Raw genomic sequence first — 18,969 nt, forward strand, 5'->3', positions numbered from 1 at the left:
GGGAGAGCTGAATCCACCGAACAGGTAACAAGGGAATTTAACGAGCGCAGTCTTTGTTGTTCAGTGTCATTTATACCCAAACAGCTCCTGTGTGGTGACGCCATGTTAAACGGCTGCCGTCCATCATAATGTCGGTTTGCTGAGTGAGTTATCTAGCTAACTCTCTAGCTAGCTAGCTAACATGAACTCCACTCATCCAGCTTCAGACTGATAAACTTTAAACTAAAGTTAAAACGCTTCTCTCTTATTTCAGTTTGTGAAAAGGGTTGAGATACATGTCAAAATGAGGTATCTCCACACATATTTATCTTTACTGAAAGATAATCCTGGAGGAGTTAACATTTACATGTAGGCTAAATATCAGTTCACCCTGTGTTTGCTTTCTTCACTGACACAGATGAAACTTAAAAACTGCGTCAACCAAAGGGATGAGATACAGGACCAGGTGAGGGTATGGAGAGAAAAAAGAAAGAGAGAAGTTGATGGGAGAGGAAGAGCAAGTACTGTCCACTGTGTCCAGGTTAGGATTAGCATTATGTCCCTGCCCTGTTCAACACAAACAAAAACTAACCTGAACACATCCAAACAGTGTAGGCCTGAATACCACAGAGATATCTTCTGATACAGGCTCAGTTTAACAGCAACACAAACCAGGCAGAATTATAGTGTCTAAAGAATGTAATATCGTATAAACATATTATTGTATTTTTAGATGTATGTTATATAATTCAACCCCCCACGACCCCAACAAACACCCACTGAGTAGAAGTATTATGTGGCTTGTGGAGTTCAGACTCAATTTATACTGAAGCACAGTACCTTAGTAAATGTACTTAGTTACGATGTCTCCACTACAGTTGCCTTGGCTGGATTACAGATGAGTCAATATCAGTATAAGTTACAGAGAGATTGATTTAACCTGCAGCTCAGCTCTTAATACCGCTCATAGATTGACTGTTGGGGATAATACCAGTAAAGACTTCTTGACTCCATACTGTCAAGCTATTAATACGTTTACGCCTGAAACACCTAAAGATAAAGAAAAAAAAAAGCATTACACCAAGCAGGAGTCTGTAAAATGCAAACCAGCGAGCATGCAAAGCAGATCTGATGTTTACCCTCAGGGCAGCCTCTCATGCCAGACCAGATTTGATTTGCCAACCATTTACTACCAACTGTCTCATGCTCTGAACAGCATGCACGTCTCCCTACACATACATTCACCTGATGGTTTATTCTGATGTTTTTTTTTGTTTTTTTCCCCCCTTTCAATAGCAGCAGTTGCTCGGCTTGGCGTCTTCACTTCATGCCACTCTTGGCCATGTGCCTGGAGGATAAGACGGCAATTATTTTCTCACAGAGATGATTCTGCTAGATTACATAAATCCATATCTAATTCACACAATATGGTATTGGGACATTAGAAAATACTCAGTGTTCTTCATGGCACATAATCCTCAGAGACATGTCTTACAACAGCTACTGAGATACTGCAGTCTGTAGACATCTGAGTGCTTCCTCTGGTCAATAGGCTTCATCGCTACAGACGCGCTAGTTGGCTGTGGGTGCTGAAAGAATAACATAATCTTGATTAAGACAAAGATATGGAAAGACGTCCCAGGACAAAAAAAATTAAGAGGTTTAGACAAAGAAATACAGATTGAATGTGAGTGTGTACCATGTGTGGATTTGAAGTCTTCATTTACCCTTCAGTGTTGGTGGCAGCAGATGGTTTCTATGCTGCTCTCAGTCCCACTGCTAACACCTCTTCCTCAGCTCAGGGAATAACAGGATTGGTTAAGACGAACACGACTGACCTTTTAATTAACTAAACGGACCATCATGGCTATGTTTTAATCACAGGAAAAGTATTCTCTGTCCTTGGCTCTAGTTTCATAATTGTACAGACACAGGACGCAGTCTCTGTGGCTTGGGAAGGGCTTAAATAATTCTTATCAAATAAATGTTTGCTCAACAAATACTTAAGATATATGTCAAATTGATTGTTTCTGATTGTTGCATCTATTCAGTGCAGGAATCAACAGTTAAAGACTTTTTCCCCCACACAAAATAGTATCTATTTATCTTCCCCAAAAGTGATGAGTGTTTTGAAATAAATCTAAATTTACATTATCCTCAACCCTGTATGTTGGATCTGTCCCTGCTAGAAATATACAGTTAGTTTGGCAATGTATAAAAGCAGAATAGGTGGGAAAAGGTGAACTAATATGGCCATTTCCTGGAGGCTTGTATCAGACCCGCAAAAATAAGAGTAGAAAATATTTTGTTGTTCATTTTTTGTCAGCAGCTAGTGTAGTACTTTTACTTTGGACATTTGAAGTACATTTATTTAATAGTACTTTTGTACTTTTTCTTGAGTAATAATTTATTCTGTGGTATTACCTTTTTAAACCTGCAATAACTGTTTTTTTGGCCACTTGGGGGCAGCAGAAACATTTGATATAACGAACTCACTCATCTCCACACCCACAACAAGCAAATATGTATGAGTCACATATCAACTCTCTTTAAGCTCTGTTTTTGGTCGCTGAAGGAGATTTCTCTTGAGCTATTAAATGTTCCACTGTGTTCACCTGCTATTCTCTAACCGTGTCTGTCTGCTGCTTGGCAGGTACTGTACAGTGGGGGCTTTTAAAGCCTTTTTCTTTGAAAACAGCTGCCTGATGCTGCAGCAAACAAGGCTTTGAGAACAGCAAGAGTGAACCAAAACGGCACAGGTGTGAGCCACACAGCTAAACAATGAGCTGAAACTCGCTATATAGCTCTTTGCAGCTGCAGATTCAGGTGATAATTCTCTGTAGTTTCTTCACTATGAGTGACCCCTTTCACACTGTGTTCAAATCATCATGTAAAATATAGAAATATTGATTGATTGTAGCCACTTCTTTCACCACAGCTTATTGACTTATTCTGTGCGTTGAGGGGGGTCTAACGAATAGTTCAGTCCCCAAAAAGGCTTTGACCGGCCCTGATTTTGATCTCAGATGTAACCTGCGGAAAAGACTAATACCAGCTGAGGAATATGAGGATAGAGGTGTAGATAAAAACCACACACAGTTCTCTACAGTGCTCTGATCTCAATGCACACCTTTCTTCAGTGGACCTGTTTGTGTGTCAGGTATGTGGCCTTAGTCCACCATCTAGTGGTAAATGCATCTGAGTCCTCACACCAGCAGAGCCCCGTTTCAGAAATGAGCAACGAGCTGCAGCAGACCTGTTGCATCTATCTCCCTCACTTTAAACTCCTCTGTTCTCCGTCCAGGTAAATTATAACTTCGCGCCATTGAAGAATCGCACCTCTTTCACCCCCTCCCCCTCCTCCTCTTCTTTTTTTCCTCCCAAATTCGCTCTTTAGATGAAGTTTGAACACACGGCCATTCATTGTGAACCACACGACAGTGACTCATATCACGGCAGCCTGCGAGTGAAGATGACTGGGATTATTTCCATGCCTCGCTCCTGTCCCCATGCCCGTTTACGCTCATCTGAGCTACACTCCCCTGGCTCCCAGCCACCCAGCAGTATTTATAGCCACGCAGCGGTTATCATCACTCAAGGAATCCTCGCGAAATCGTCCTCAAAACCACTAAACTTGGACTGTGAGTGAGAGGGGCTGAATTTTAGTTGTTCACCTGATCGGGGCTGTCTGACGATGAAGGAGCGAGCGTCACCTCAAGGTAAAGCTGTCAGATTCATTAATCATGTCATTAGTTAATTGACAGGGTTTTTTTTTTTTTTTTTGTTTTCTGTCGCGGACGCTGCGTTCATCCTCTTCCTCCAGTGAACATTTTTAGCATCTTATTCATCTATTTTCTACTTGTTATGACTGGCTGCTCTGTGCCTTTTCCCCATCTTTCCTTGCTTTTGCATCAAGCACTTAACTCCAGAAGAAGAAAGAAGCAGCGTCCTAATTAGCAGTACCTGTTAACAGGCTGGTTAATGTATTTCTTAAAACGATTGCCGACCTGCAGCTGACGTGCACAAATTAGACGTGGGGAGGTGGGGGGTGCGCCTGTTGTTCCAGTATGCCTACAGTGGTTGCACTAATTAAAGCGAAGGAGATCACAGCCAGGAGCTGCAGAAGGGAGAAATTTGAATTTAAAATAAAAGAGCATCTTCTTCTTCTTAACTTTAATGAATATTACAGATAAGGTGGACGCCTCCTGCAGCAGTAATTATTGTCTGTAGGCACCCTGCAGTAGGCTCATTGATGCTCTTATCTATAAAGCAGCATCATCAATGCTGACATTCATTTTTAATTTCATTTTTGTTTGAATTAGTAACTCAGATCTCTTGGATCCACCCTGCATATCATCCTAGTTTGTGTGCCTATTGATACAAGTGCCTTGACATTTTATTCCCCCACAGCTTTGGCTGCAAAACTGACTGATAATGCAAGGTTATCACATATCTTTTGAACTTGCGCGGCTGTGTTAAAATCAGAGGCAACCCGCCCATCAGCAGGATAAAGCTGCGACCAAGCCACCCGTGTAAATGTGGGCGCTGACCTTGTACCCTCTGCCGGCTTTCAGACGGCCGCTGTGCTGCGTTTGAGGGGCAGAGCTCAACTCAGACTGTGTCCAGTTCATGTCTGAGGAGCCCTGCTGCTGATGAGTGAGTCACCGTGCCTTTGCTTCAGCTCTCCCACACTCAGTCATCTTCCTTTCAGCTCCGGCTCAGTGGAAACAGCCTTGTTTTGTCTGTCTCTCACCGGCTCGACTCAAACTTGCTGTTTTTCCAGCCTTGCCACCTTGTCTCCCCCGTATTTCTCTGTCTCAGTTACACCTAATGGGCTTAACTGGACAATGGCAACGACAGCAGCGTGAAGGTTTAACTGGTTTGTTATGTTGTGTTTGATATTCTGGAAACAAAGCATGCGACTGAATTGAGATATTAACAAATCCCTCCTCTTCAGATGTCTCCTTATCCACTTTTACTAGACCCACTCTCTTTACAAAGTCTTATTCCGCCCACCAGTACGATTACTGGTACTATTTCTGCATGGCTGCTGGTTCAAAGCTTTTGTGCTCCAATCATATACTGCAAGTATCAAAGATCCCACAGGCTGAGGTTATCATTTAGAAGATGCACAGACAAATGGTGGCGCTCACTCTGAATTCAAGCTGCACTGTTGTGTAGGAAAATTAGGTTTTTGCTTTAGGATCTGTCAGAATATCTACCACATTTTTCTAAATTACTTTCCATAGCTACCCTGTAATATATTTTTATTTTATTAATAAAATGTGAGACATTCAGAAAGGTTAATCCTGTTATAGTTATTTGAGACTGCTCGGCATTTAGCTCACCATTTAATTAGCTCAGTTTTTAAGTATCAATACAACAGGTCAATCACGTGACTAGCAATTTGACTGTTTTAGTTTGCTTTATAGAGAAAACTAGACCAAGAATTTACAGCTTTGCTCGCAGCTCTGTGAAGTTGTACTTAGGCACAGCAGCACAGCTGAATGCTAACATCAACATGCCGTCATACTTACAGTGACAGTGCTTATATGTTGATGCTGGTGGGAGTTTTTGATCTGCTAGTGCACTAACTGGATCACCAGTGTTGAATGTCTGCACACAGTTTCATGAGAATCCGTTCAATAGCTGTTGAGATGTCAACCTTAAAAACATCAGGGGAATGTGTAATTAGGATGCACTGTTTGGGAAACATGAATGTCTGAACCAAGTTCATGGTAATCCATCAAATAGTTGTTTAGATATTTCAGTCTGGACGAAAGTGGTGGACCAACTAGCCTGCGTTACCATCCTTGGAGTCGCGCCACTAGTAGCTCATAAAAATAGAAAAACAGAAGAAAATGACTGGATGTAGTAGTAGGAGTACTGTTTCGTCAATGACTATTTTTCCACCTTTCACTCGACACATCTTTTGTCTTTGTCCTTTTTTCTTGTAGAATTATGCTGAAACCACCAACCACCGACCTCTGTAGAGATGCTCACCAGTTCAAACCAGTCCCTCTCCCTCTCCCTCACTCCCAACCGATACTCTCCATCCAGATGTGGTCCAGGAGGAGAAACTCGTGTCCAGTCCTCCCTGTCCCTCCCCGAGCCTGAGGCCTGGAGGAAGTCCAGTCCGGCCGCCCGTCACGGCCTTGCTCAGGGAGCTCGCTCCTCCTCTCTGCAGGTCCCTCATGCTGTCCCCGAGTACCTGGGGCTGCCCCCTCGAGCGGCCAGCTTTGATGTGCCTTACGGTCAGGAAGAGGGCTTGTCCGATCAGGGTTCGGGGTCTCTGAGCCCCCACTGTATGCTGCGGCGGCGTGGGGGACTTGTAGAGCAGAAGGACATCATCATGGCTCACCAGGCTCACAAAATCCAGAGCACGCCGCAGGCCCGCAGGAAGGAGTGGGAGTAAGTATAAAAGAGATTCAGAGGCAAAGGCTTCCTTTTAAATCGTATGTGTAAAGATGATAAATCTCCATGGAGGAGGATGAAAGTGCCAGGGTAAAAGAACGCACATATGCACGTACTGTATATGCAGTATAACTTTTCAACCTGTTGAACCTGTTTTAATGGGTCCAAAGATGTGAAACCACAGATGTCATTCTAAATATTTCAGACCTTTTTTCATGGCAGACACTTTAGATATCATGTCATAGTAGAGGAAGCACAGGTGTAAACATAAATAATGGCTCTGTTCCATCAGTAATCCATGCAAGTGCACAGCCATGCATAATAACAGGGCTGTTGAATTGGAAATGGAATGCAGCCAACACTGATGTTACTGTTTACACCTGTGCTTTTCCTGCTATGATGTGTCAAACCCTCGATCGTGAAAATGACCCGTAGAAATGTGAGCCTCAGTAATATAATGAGCAGATACTTGACGATGCGTGATGTGAAAGGAGTCTTTTATAGTGATGAATTACCACAAACTCTGCAGTTCCCTTCAGCTTTGTGGAGTGTTTTAGCGTCTTTCAGCTTATTGTTTTGGCTTTAGGGCCCCATAACTTGATTGTTTCAGTCTGCACCGCTCCCATCAGTTTTATTTCCAAATGGTGGAACATTTAAAGACCAGGTAAAGAGACAGATATTTCTCTCAGGAGCTGGTGATGACCAAAAACAGAGCTAAAAGGAGAGTGAATATTGAACTTACATCCATCAGGTGGACATAAGCATGACTCAAAATAAATGCTAATGCTAATGATGATATATCAGTGTTTTAAGCTTTTTCCGCTGACCCAGAGTAAACAAAAAATATGTGTTACTGCAGGTTTAACTGTGAAATTAAAGACTTTTTAAAATTGAAATGAATCCAAATATATTTATGTGTTATAATACAAAAAGGATCTGCTGTTTTTAGCTGCCAGCTGCATTAACATTCAGTGTTTCTCACTAAAACACACTTTGTTTATTGTTTAGGTCTCATAAATATGTTAAATGCATTTCCTGATAAAACATTCACAGAGTCAAATTTTGGATCAGTTTGAAACCACATTGTTTTGTTGGCACATTGCTACATTTTTTACCTCATTACTATCACATCTCTCATGTGCAAAAACAAAATGGGGCCCCACACTTGAAAGCATTGCTCCATTGTATTACTGCTGGTCAAAAAGTCCACAGGGCACCTCTGAGGCGAGTATTGAAATCACAGGGGTTCAAGAGTTCAAACTGACCTTTATAGCGTAAAGTATAACACTTATTATTGTTGTTTTGTTGCTTAGTTACAAAATGCTTATTTCAAAGGGTGCTCCATAGTAGCAATGCATATGCAGATGCCTTTGTTACAGGCATTGTTATAGTTCCAACAAATGAATCACCAAATCAGTTCCCACTGCTTACATCAGTTGATCTGACGTTTTTGTCTTTTTTAAAATGCCTGTGTAACATTGTTGGCTGCGGCTCACTGTAATCAGATGCTGGATAGCGTTATTAATGGCGGAGCTGAGGGTGCTTGCTTGTGAACTTTTGAACTCTGTAGCCACATCGCTCTGATTATCTGCTTCCCACCACTTGAATGTTTAGTGGTACTCCATCAGCGTAACCCCCAACCCACCAACAAGCCACCCCCCATCCTCCTCCTCCTCCTTCCTCCATCCTCTGATTTCTCTTTACTCTACTGTACCTCCACCACCCACTCCATGTCCACTCAACTGGTGTGCTGTAATTCTCTCCTCCATCTTCTCACATGTACAGAAACATGCAGAGCTAATCTAATAAATGCACATGCTGTATTATTTTATTTTCAGGTCTGCAGGTTTTGGGAGAATGAGCAACTACTACACATAATGAGCAGAAAATATGACAAAATGGACCAAGAAACAGAGCTAAAGAGTGATTTCAGAGCACTACTGTACATGTATTGTGGTTATTTGTCCATTAGGGGATGCTAGGGAATCAAAGTAGAGGAGCAGCAGGGAGGCAGCATGTGATGCCTTTAGAGCCAAGCAATAGAGTTTGGAAATTGTTGAGCTTGCCCACAAAATGCTAAGTGGATTTTATGAGGAGAAATGAAATATTAATGATATTTATTATACCTTAGGTGGAGGTTCAGAAAAATCAATATGGTTTTTCCACATAATTGATTTCTGAGTGTGAGACAATTTTTTTTTTCCCTCACTCTCAAACTTTTCTTTGAGGTTCATCAATAGATACCCAGCATTTTTAAGCTTGTTTGGAGCTAATGCGCAGGTTTGGACGAACGCTCTGAAATCATAACCGTGATGTAAATATGTTTCAAGGTAAAACTGGCACCGTGTCACACCAATCTGCGGTGGTATAAGCAGCAGTTATTGGTTGAATCAAACTGACATAACTCAGTACTAGAGGATGTCTGTTGCTAGGGAACAGAGAGAAAAATAAAATGCTAAAACCACTCCAGTCAATGTTGGGTGAAAGCCTGTCTGCAATTATATAAATGCTCTTCAGAGTTCTGGCACAAAGTACACCCATTAACGTTTTAACTCACAGTGTGTGTCACCTGCAGCCTCGCTTCATCTATCTTCCCCTATACTGTGTTTCTAAAGATGCTATTTTTTTCTCCTTTTGCAGGACTGTGGTTATCAAAATGCACCCTGAGCTGCTGTGCTTTCCATATCACATCCGTCTTTCATAAAAGTACTTTCTCCTGCGCACCCTAATCAGCTAATCATGACCCTTTCTGCTCAAGTTCAGCCCATTCAAAGTTTGGTTAGGGCCCAGGCAAATTGATATGAGCCTCTCTGCTGTTTCCCGCTAACAGTTTACACAGCTATTTTCAGAAGCCTTTGAGTAGGCTGCAAGCAAAAGCAGAACAAAAGCCAAACACGCTTAAGTCAGACTACATCTGGTCATCTGTGCCGCACAATGGATCACCGGTGCGGTGATGGTGCTGTACAGTACAGTCTGTCAGTGTCCTCCTTGAGGATGTCCAGTGACCTTGATGCAGGGGAAGGAGGGACGTGTTTGTGCGTGTGTGTGCTTCTGTGTGTGTGTGCGTGTGTGTGTGAAACAGATTTCTGTAGGAAGAGGTTGCTCTATTGTGCAACATGGCTTTTGTTGGCAGAAATGAAAAGAACGGAGCAGGAATTCAAGAGAGCTATGTCGCTATGGAAACAACAGCAAAGAGTGAGCTAGAGACATACACACACACACACACAGATTCGTACTGTTTGCAGAGATGGACAAATATTTTTGTTGGGCAACATACAAGCAGATGATATTTTTATTGTAATGAGCGTTTATTTTATTATTATTATCATTTTTAGTAGAAAGTGGAGATGAATGTGATATATGTTCATATACTGTACCAATACTTTTAGTACAGTGCATTAACTATCAGAAAACTGTACAGATTACATGCTGATAATCATCCTTCTGCTATTTTTACATCCTCCACTCATTAGGTCAGTGTAGCCTTTTGTTGCTCTTCTGCTTTGCATGAAGTGACACACCCGCCTGCTTCATGCAGATTAGGAAGAGGAGGTAACAGAGTCATGGCTCGAGTTTTTGGAGCTCAGTTAGTGACTTATTCATAGATCCTGTTAAATCGATTTTTTTTTTCTCCTTCATCTCTCCCAGATTTCGACTTGTTTGCCAAGCATAAATTTGTCACTCTCTCTTGGCTCGCTTTCACAGTCCCCCGTCTGAGCCCTCGCTCGCCGCCCGTCTGTGTGATACCTGCATTGTCCTCCTCCTCCTCCTCCTCCTCCTGCTGCTGTTGCTGCTGCTGCTGCTGCTGCTGCTTCAACAGTGGAGTCCGGTGGCACAGCAATGTGTTTCATGTCAGGATTTCAAGCCTGCCGATGCTTCGGTTGATTTTTAATTGTGACAAAACAGCAGCTTCATGCGTGAAATCAGCCCGCCCCACCCCCTCAGCTGAATGATATCATGTCTGTGGGGGCTGAAGTGGTCATCTTCAGGAAACAGTGGGGAAGGGAGGAGAGCAGCAGATGGAGCAAAGCGCCCAGTTGCCTAATGAGGTCTCACTTGTGGCACTGAGTGTGAAAAAGACCCTGCTTTCTTCTCCTCTCCCTCAAAAAGGGAGCAGCCCTAAGATCTATTTCATGCTCTATTTTTACTCCTGACTTTTACTCCAATATTAGCACAATGGCCTAGTTTTTAAATGTTTTAATAGTACAAGTCTGTCTCCATTAATGAAAATATGACAATGCTGTCTGACTGTCAAACTGTGAAAGCTTTTAAATGGAGGAAATGAGTCAACTCATACACAGAAAGACCGTCTCTATAGGTGGTTTCTTCTATATGAGCTCTTTTCCTTGCTTCCTGTAGCCACACACTTGTTGCCCTTTCCTGTGCATCAGTCTCTACTTCTACTATTTAGTGTTAAATGTATTTTCACACCCTTTTCCCTTGCCACAGCAGCACCCACAAACATCTTTACATAATTGGTTTTTGAACCACATACCCACACAGCCTACTGTATATAGGCTTTTTTTCCTTTTAGGACAATGTTTTTGTTCACCCTCAGCAAACTCTAATTGCTATGGTAACAAAATACATGTCCCTCCTCTCCAGCATCTTTCATTCAGATGAAATTTTGAAGTCGCCATCATGAAATGTTACTGTGGGAGGGGGCTCACTGTGGACCGTGCTTATGCTCTCCTGACTGCGTGATAATTTCCCAGCAGGTGATGTGAGATTGTAGGATCTGGCAACTCAAGCAGCAGCTCTCTTGTTAAATTTACGACTGATTAGAGAAGATTTCTTTTTTTTTTTTTTTAAATCAAAGAATCTGGTTCAGAGGTGTTAAACGGGGTTTCTTTTCAAACGAAGTCTTCCTTTTGTCAAGTTTACCGGGTCGAGAAGATGCGTAAAGTTTGCGAAGACTCCGCTCGGATCTCTCCATCTGATGAGCGCAGAGTAGTTTTTGATCACGCAGTTGTCGGTTTGTCAGATCAAAACGAGCTTGGATGTTCATAGGAGATTGCAAGGTATAAACTCGGTGGATCTTTTCCCTCTTCTTCTTTTTCTTCTTCTCCGCTGCACGAGTTTAGACGCGCTCACATTAAAAGTTGTTCAGAGCTGATTGTAACGCGCTGTTAAACAGATGGGATAACAGAGATGCTGAGTGTTTGCAGTCTGTGCGCCTGAATCGTCATTAAATAAATGGATGATTTTTCCTAAAATATAAGCCAGCTGAATGATATAATCTTTTTTTTCCTCTTGTGGATATGGAGTGATAGGAATCTGCAACTTTTTTGGGGGGAAATCTTGGCGCTCGAAAAGCTGTCAGTGGATTGAAGGTGGATCTTTTTTTCTCGCTTAGCTACGCTTCACATCTACTCTCATTAGAAGTCGTTCTGTAGTTTTTTTTTTTAAACACTCCTCATCTCTTTGTAGAATGGCTCGGTTTGGAGACGAGTCCGCTCCCAGCACGGTGGACTCCGGGGATGGGGACTTGGAGCGCGGTGGGGACGGGCAGGACGCGGCGTCGGCGTCGGCGGCGGCAGCGGGAGGACTGACGGCTTCCATGAAACAAGCCAAAGCGCAGCGGGCCCGGACCATGGCTCTGTACAACCCCGTCCCCCACCAGCAGAACTGCCTCACCGTCAATAGGTCGCTCTTCATATTCGCAGAGGACAACATCATTAGGAAATACGCCAGGAGAATCATTGAGTGGCCATATCCTTCCATGAATAGAGTGATGTTTTTAAAGTTGTCTGTGTGCTCTCCTGATACTTTGTTACGGAGGAAACGTGTGGTGGGCTGTTGTCAGTTCAGCACCATGGAGAGCGGCAGGCAGCGTGTGAGCAGCCAATTTCACATTTATTCCTGAATGTTACATGTCTGAAAAGTGCCAAATGTGCAAATGGTAAATGTATTATAGTTTTCATGTAGGCAGCTGCCTTGCATCCTCCTTGTTCACTTTGCATAAGCTACTCCATGATTACCAGCTGTTAGTTAAATCTTTTTGTTCAATTCCTCTGCATAGCTGAATTTAACCTCCTCATGATTCTGCTAAGTAACTTGACCCGTTTTTGATTCATCCTCCATGTGCTCCAGTGCTGGTAGGAGACGGAAAGTTAGCATGTGGTGATCATTAGAAGCAGCTCTGCTCACTGTGGGGGTGGCATGTAGGCACATCTCTGCTGCCTTAGTGCTCATTGGAATATGAACCTGGCCATGAGTAGGTGTCAGTTCAAATCCATCAGGCAGCGCTTCTTCTTCTTCTTCTTCTCTGCTTCCTGCTGTAGCATCATCGGCCAACAGTTTCTCTTTCCCCTGAAGTTCTGCAGATCTAACAAAGATTACTGGGGTAGTTTGTTTGGGGTTTTTTTTGTTTTTTTTCCCCACAGCAAATTCATGTAATGTGGACATACAGTGCAGCCACATTCACTGATTACAGGCCAAACATAAGAATCCATCAGTGCTACTTGTTTACCTGAATTAATTTATTTAACCAATTTGCTTTTGAAGTGATTTTCCTGAGAACTTGTATTTATATTTAAATGTTTTTGACAGCATAATCAGTTCAACAACATCACTTTGTTGCCATATCTACCCACTGCTCCTCCTGTCTTACACCCCCTCCAGTGCAGCGTGCCAGTCTCCCACTGTTACCTAACCACAGGCTCTGTGGATGTGTGGGAGTGGGGCTAGTGGTCAAGACTAGCTGGCCACTGGCAGCACGGTAATGTGACTGTCGGTATCATAGAGGCAGAGGTATGTGGGAGAGAGCTGGCCAGTAGTACTGTGGTGGATCGTGGGCTGTAAAAGCAGCACATGTCAGAGTATTGACTGGGCGAGACCAAGATTTTTGCTCATAGAGTCCGTGTTCTGAGATTGCAAGTGGAAAAACAGATTCATATCAGATTCATAGCAGTGGTATTTCTTTGATTGTGTGTTGCTGCACAAACACAATGGAGAGTTACAGTGCAACAATTCCCACAAGTTTAGTAGCTGCTGGGACTTTTGTTGCTCAATGTAGACCAAAGTCCCTGTTCTGTAGTAGTTAATGGGCCATACCAGTGTTCCTGCAAGTTCCACCAGCAAACTATGTGTGATAAAAGCAGCAACAATTAGTCGATTAATTGATTAGTCGCCAGAAAATGAGTTAGCAACAATTGTGATTATCATTTTGACCAAAATTTTGTGGTTGCAGCTTCTCCAATGTGAGACTTTGTTGCTGTTCAGAGACGTTTTGTGTCATTGTAAACTGAATATCTTTGGGTCTGGGACTGACTGAGGTGATGTTTGAAGACGTCACCTTGGAGTTTGAGAAACTGGGGTGGACATTTTTCGCTGTTTTTAATGTTTTTTGTTGTCATTTTGAGAATCAGTTAATTGCTAAAGTCAATGTTCAAACAAAAATGCTGAATATCCCCGATGTCATCTTCTCTCCAGTTGTGATGAATTGCTGTTTTTCTTGGGTCTTGGATTGTCAGTCATACAAAACAAGATATTTAGAGGACGTCCCGTTGCATATTAGATTGTATTTGAGGAATTTTCCACTTTTTCCAAACATGATTAATATTTTGGTGAAGAAAGTAATTGGTAAGTTAATTAATAATGAAAATAATTGCTAGTTGCAGCCATAAATGTATTTGGTTGTTGCTCAGTTTTACATCATATTGAACGAAAGAATATGTTGTTGGCATTTAATCAGTAAAAATAATAATTATAGAAAAAATAATTATAACAAATGAGGCAAAGTAGCCATCCTATTCTATTTTTCCAGAGTCAGTCAATTGATTTTTGTATTGTACTGAAACAGATGTAAGTTGGTTGCTGGCTGCAAGGACAGAAAATTACATTAAAACAACAGTACAATGTGTAAAGTGGTTAACAGTAGTGAATGTGATTGGTCCCAAATGGTCTAAAATCTGCATAATGACTGGTGCGCATGGTAACAGGTAGCAGGTAGTAACAGAGCGGATGGGATTTATTAAGTATTTCCCACTTTAGGTCTTTTCAGCCGCTGTCAATGGCAACAATGTGGACTTGTCAATGTGAGTCAGTGTGGGTCCCAGAGGCCCCCATCACAGCACTCCTCTGTGAGTCAGTGACCCCATTTCACTCAAGGCAGGAAAATTAATAACAAGGAGCAGCTGTCTCATGGGAACTCCAAGGGACTGAAAGTCACAAGCACACACAAGTGTTGGGGCAAACGTATCAATGCATGTACACACATGTACAGATGTTTCAATGAATATCTATGATGGTAAATGTTGCTCTCTGCACAAATTAGTCCTGCAACAAGTTTCTTGCAAAAAGAGTTGGATATATGTGCAGGAATACACAAGAATAGAATCAGGGTTAGCATATTTGGTATTTGAGAGGTTGAGATCACTGATTTGATTATTCATGTAAAAATGTAAATTTCATATAATAATGTTTATTTTCATTGTAGATTAATGTGGATCATTATTAATAGTGAAAAATACCCATCACAGTTTTTATTATCACAAAATGGCAAAGAAATGCAGCAAATAATAAACTGAGAACCTGGAATGAGATCATGTTTAACTCAGATAATGAATCGATTGACAAAATAGTCAGTTTCTTTTGTTAACTGTACATTTATGCATCCATCACTTCATTATGTAACATCAAATTCAGATCATGTGAGAGAATGTTTCAAATTCAACCTCCTTATTTTCATGATTTCTACAGGCTTTTACATTGTTTTCATTGTTAAGGGCTGCAACTAGTAATTATTTTTCATTATTAGTTAATGCACTGATCGTGTTTTTTTTACAACTAGGCAGTCACAATTAATTGCTTAGTCTATAAAATTGTAGAAATTAGAGCAAAACTACTTTTATTAGTTTCCCAGAGTTGGCCAAACGTGCAGGATTGATTTACAATGATTAAAGTACAAACTTCTCTTTTCAGAAGTAAGAAACAGAATCCTTTGGTCTAGAGAATCTCACAACCTTCTGGTTTAATGAAACCTCAAATCAAAAGCAGAGCTCAAGCTAAAACCCTTGTCTCCTTTTCTTTATCAGCGAAATGATAATTCTTTGAAGATGTAAGTTTGTCATACAAGAAGAATGAAATGAATGTGCATGTGTTACCTACTGTACAGTCTGCTGTGCTGTCAGCTGTAGACAGCTGAAGCAGTTCTGAGATCTGTGTGTTGTAGTTTGTGTAGTTAGGCCAGTCAGGCCAAGGTGACTTCACTCTCTCACTTCGCTCTCTTTCTCTCCCTAACCTGCTCTTTTTCTTTTCATGAAAAGCACTTTTAAAAGCAGGTTACCATGGATACTGCAATCTCTCTAACAGATTGCTTCCAATACCAGAGAGTATGAACCATGCCAAATAGTCATTTAATCATCCATCCATCTATGGGTTTTTTTCCTTTCCCATTCCACTGAACCATGCACACATGTACTTTGAAATGTCTGTGCTATTAAAAAATACAGTTATTGCTGTGAGTATACTGATCATGTAAAGCTTGTTCAGCTCAGAATATATAGTGTTTTTCAGCATCATAAGGGACTTTTTTGTGTAATGATGTACCGTATACTGTCATACCAACGACTACAAGGATCTTTCTCTTGCTTTTGAGATTCCTCCATGTTTGCTACATATCATTAGTTCTTTTTCTTTGTGCCACTTATGCCCTTGTGTTTTGACAAAAGCACTTTTCCTTAACTTTGTGGCCTTTACACCATTTGAGTACATGATCCTGGCCACCATCACCGCCAACTGTGTCGTCCTGGCCTTGGAGCAACACCTCCCAGGAGAGGACAAGACCCCCATGGCAAAGAGACTGGTGAGGACAAACTCTGTTTTCACATTCTCAACACACAGACCGTTTTTTTTTGGTTTTTTTTTTTGCTTTTTGAGCAAATGTCATCATGAAATGTGCGCACACAAGGGGGTAGAAAACAAGCCACAACAACTGAGAGTTTATGAGGCGAGCAACAGGTTCCAGTAACATGTTCAGTATCCTTAAATGGAATGGAAATTGGTGCATACTGTGTGTTTAGCATGTAGTGATCTGGTCACATAGTGACCTGGACTATAGTGAGGTGGTGGGTTAGTTTTGCACACAAATGGGTGAGGAAGAAATATCTGTTTTAAGGTAAGATAAAGGATCAGGGCACTTCACTGCTTACCATCACTGCTTACCTCCTATATAAGCCATCATGACTTTGTGCCAGTGTGTTTTCTACCCCCCGCTGCATGTGCAGCCCTTATCGTTTATAAATAGAATATAGTCTATACAGTTTTGTGCAATTACTGGATTTTATGTGTGCACCCTGTCTACACAAATGCATCCTACAAGTTGCAGTTGTAACATTATGGCTTTGTTCATGGCTATAGTACGACAGTAGACATTGTTCATCAGCTCAATTGTCCCTACAGACTCTGCTAACCTGTTGCTTTATTATTCACACATTCCATTATGCACCATTATTCCCACAGGAGAAGACAGAGCCATACTTTATTGGGATCTTCTGCTTCGAGGCGGGGATCAAGCTGGTGGCCCTTGGTTTCGTTTTCCATAAAGGCTCCTACCTGAGGAATGGCTGGAACGTCATGGACTTCATAGTCGTGCTCAGTGGGTGAGTGAGATCAGCTCCCACAACCTGAATCTTCAACAAAGTGAGAAATGTTTGTTTTAAGCATTCGTCGACAGATTCCTGAACTACGTCTCACCAAGCATAACGGTGAGATTTGTTTTTGGAGGCGGAACAAATAATGAGTTCTCTGTGGTTGGGGAAAGTAACTAAGACCATTATCCTTACAAGAAGTGAGTGGGTGTCTCTCTGTATCACTGTATCTCTCTGAACTTAAGAACTTAAATCTTACTTTATAAACTGAGAACAACTGTATGTTGACCTAAGATAAGCACAACAGCATCACATGGGTCACAAGTTTTCCTCTAGATTTCTAAAACTTTAAATGAATGAATACTGCATTGGTATATCTATGAAATATACTGCAATGCCCAGTTTTAGCTGTTTTAAAAGTGCTAGGAGGCATACTTTGTTACATTCTTTTAAACATCTTTTGGATATCATCTACTAAATATCATGACATTATCATTGGCCATTCTGGCATTATAAAGATTACTTTTACTTTTGATACTTTCAATATATTTACATAATAATACTTATGTAACACTTTGAATTCAGTTGTTTATTATTACATTTTACTTAAGTTAACAATTTCAATACTTCTTCAACCACTGCCTCTGAGTGTGGATTAGCAGTAGTGTCTAAACTTGGTCTGTCTGGATGTTTAATAGATCCTCTTCAAAGCAGTCACACAGGAAATGCACAGATGTGGCTAATAAGATTAATGAGTGTCCATGTAAATCATGACAGTGAGCTTGCATACACAATACAAGGACCCTGGACCAGACTCACTAAAACTAAATGCAGCTGTTATTAATACTATTATGGACTTGATTTTGTTGTTATAGTTGAGGCTGTTTTGAATTGTGTTTGATTGTAAGTGATATTTTTATAGCCACAACGTATCAAATAATAATGTGAAAACAATGTGACAGTGTGAAAGAGGTCACTCATAGTGATGAACCTACAGATAATTCTCACCTAAATCTGCAGCTCCGCTCCCGCTTTACAGAGCTTTATAGTGAGTGTCAGCTCATCATTGTTAAGCTGTCTGGCAGGCACCTTTATTGTTTTGGTTCCCTGTCACTGGTTTAGCACTGTTTTGTGCAGCAGCAGTAGGAAAAGGTTTTCAGGGGAAAAATAGCTCTAAAAACTCACTGTACACTACCTGAGAGACACACTGAGAGACAAGGTGGTGAATATAGTGGAGCATTTAGCAGCTTGAGAGACAGATATCTCCCTCAGGAGTTGGTAGTGACCAAAAACAGAGCTTAAAGAGAGTGAATATTAGCCTTAAATTCATCAGACATGACTGAAAATGAATGATAATGTTGCTATATGTCTAAAGAGGCAACTGTGTGACTTCCACTCTGCACAAAGAGTTTGTCTCATTCAATCTCAGACTCAGTGGTTTCTGAAGTCCCTAAATGTGGGTCAGAAATATCTAGTCTTTTTATTTCCTAAAACAGCCGGACATGGTCATAAGATAAGTTTTAAGTCCTATCCTTCTTATCCTAACTGTCTCATGCTGCCCATAGTAGAAATATAAGATTGTAGTTGAAGGTCAGACCTGTTAATATTAAAATTTGAAATGGGTTTTGGGGTGTGTGTGTGTATGTGTGTGTGTGTGTGTGTGTGTGTGTGTGTGTGTGTGTGTGTGTGTGTGTGTGTGTGTGTGTGTGTGAGATTTCTCCAGCTGCTCTGTTTTAATTTTGAATTTGGTTGAACTCCATGATGAATTACAAACTTCACTGATTGTATGAGAGAGTGAAAAAAAGTTTTAAATTAATGCTCAGCAACTGATTCTGCAATTAATTCTGACAGTATTAGTTTTTAGTTTACCCGGCTGTGGCTGGTGAACCAAATGATTAATTTCAGACACTGATTGTCAGGTTATGTTGATGCATTCATGCGTTTGACTCTGCTTGTGTCATCATTTATCAATATTTTTCCATGC

At 41.3% G+C, this 18,969-nt stretch overlaps 1 protein-coding gene across 2 annotated transcripts in view; it reads left to right on the top strand.

Moving 5' to 3' along the window:
- The first annotated feature begins 3,445 nt into the window (after window positions 1-3,445).
- The window catches only part of cacna1eb (calcium channel, voltage-dependent, R type, alpha 1E subunit b), a 56,000-nt gene continuing 40,476 nt past the window's right edge, over window positions 3,446-18,969 (top strand). The window contains exons 1-5 of one of the 2 annotated variants that reach the window (XM_051069974.1): window positions 3,446-3,698; window positions 5,937-6,390; window positions 11,824-12,104; window positions 16,095-16,201; window positions 16,858-16,997. In XM_051069974.1, coding sequence (XP_050925931.1) covers window positions 5,975-6,390; window positions 11,824-12,104; window positions 16,095-16,201; window positions 16,858-16,997 — 944 coding nt within the window. In that variant the 5' untranslated portion in view covers window positions 3,446-3,698; window positions 5,937-5,974. Of the gene's footprint in view, window positions 3,699-5,936; window positions 6,391-11,055; window positions 11,727-11,823; window positions 12,105-16,094; window positions 16,202-16,857; window positions 16,998-18,969 lie in introns of those variants that run through there. The other variant, XM_051069975.1, reaches the window with a different exon arrangement.

Source organism: Lates calcarifer, linkage group LG4 (genome assembly GCF_001640805.2).
Source record: "Lates calcarifer isolate ASB-BC8 linkage group LG4, TLL_Latcal_v3, whole genome shotgun sequence".
NCBI lineage: Eukaryota > Metazoa > Chordata > Actinopteri > Centropomidae > Lates > Lates calcarifer.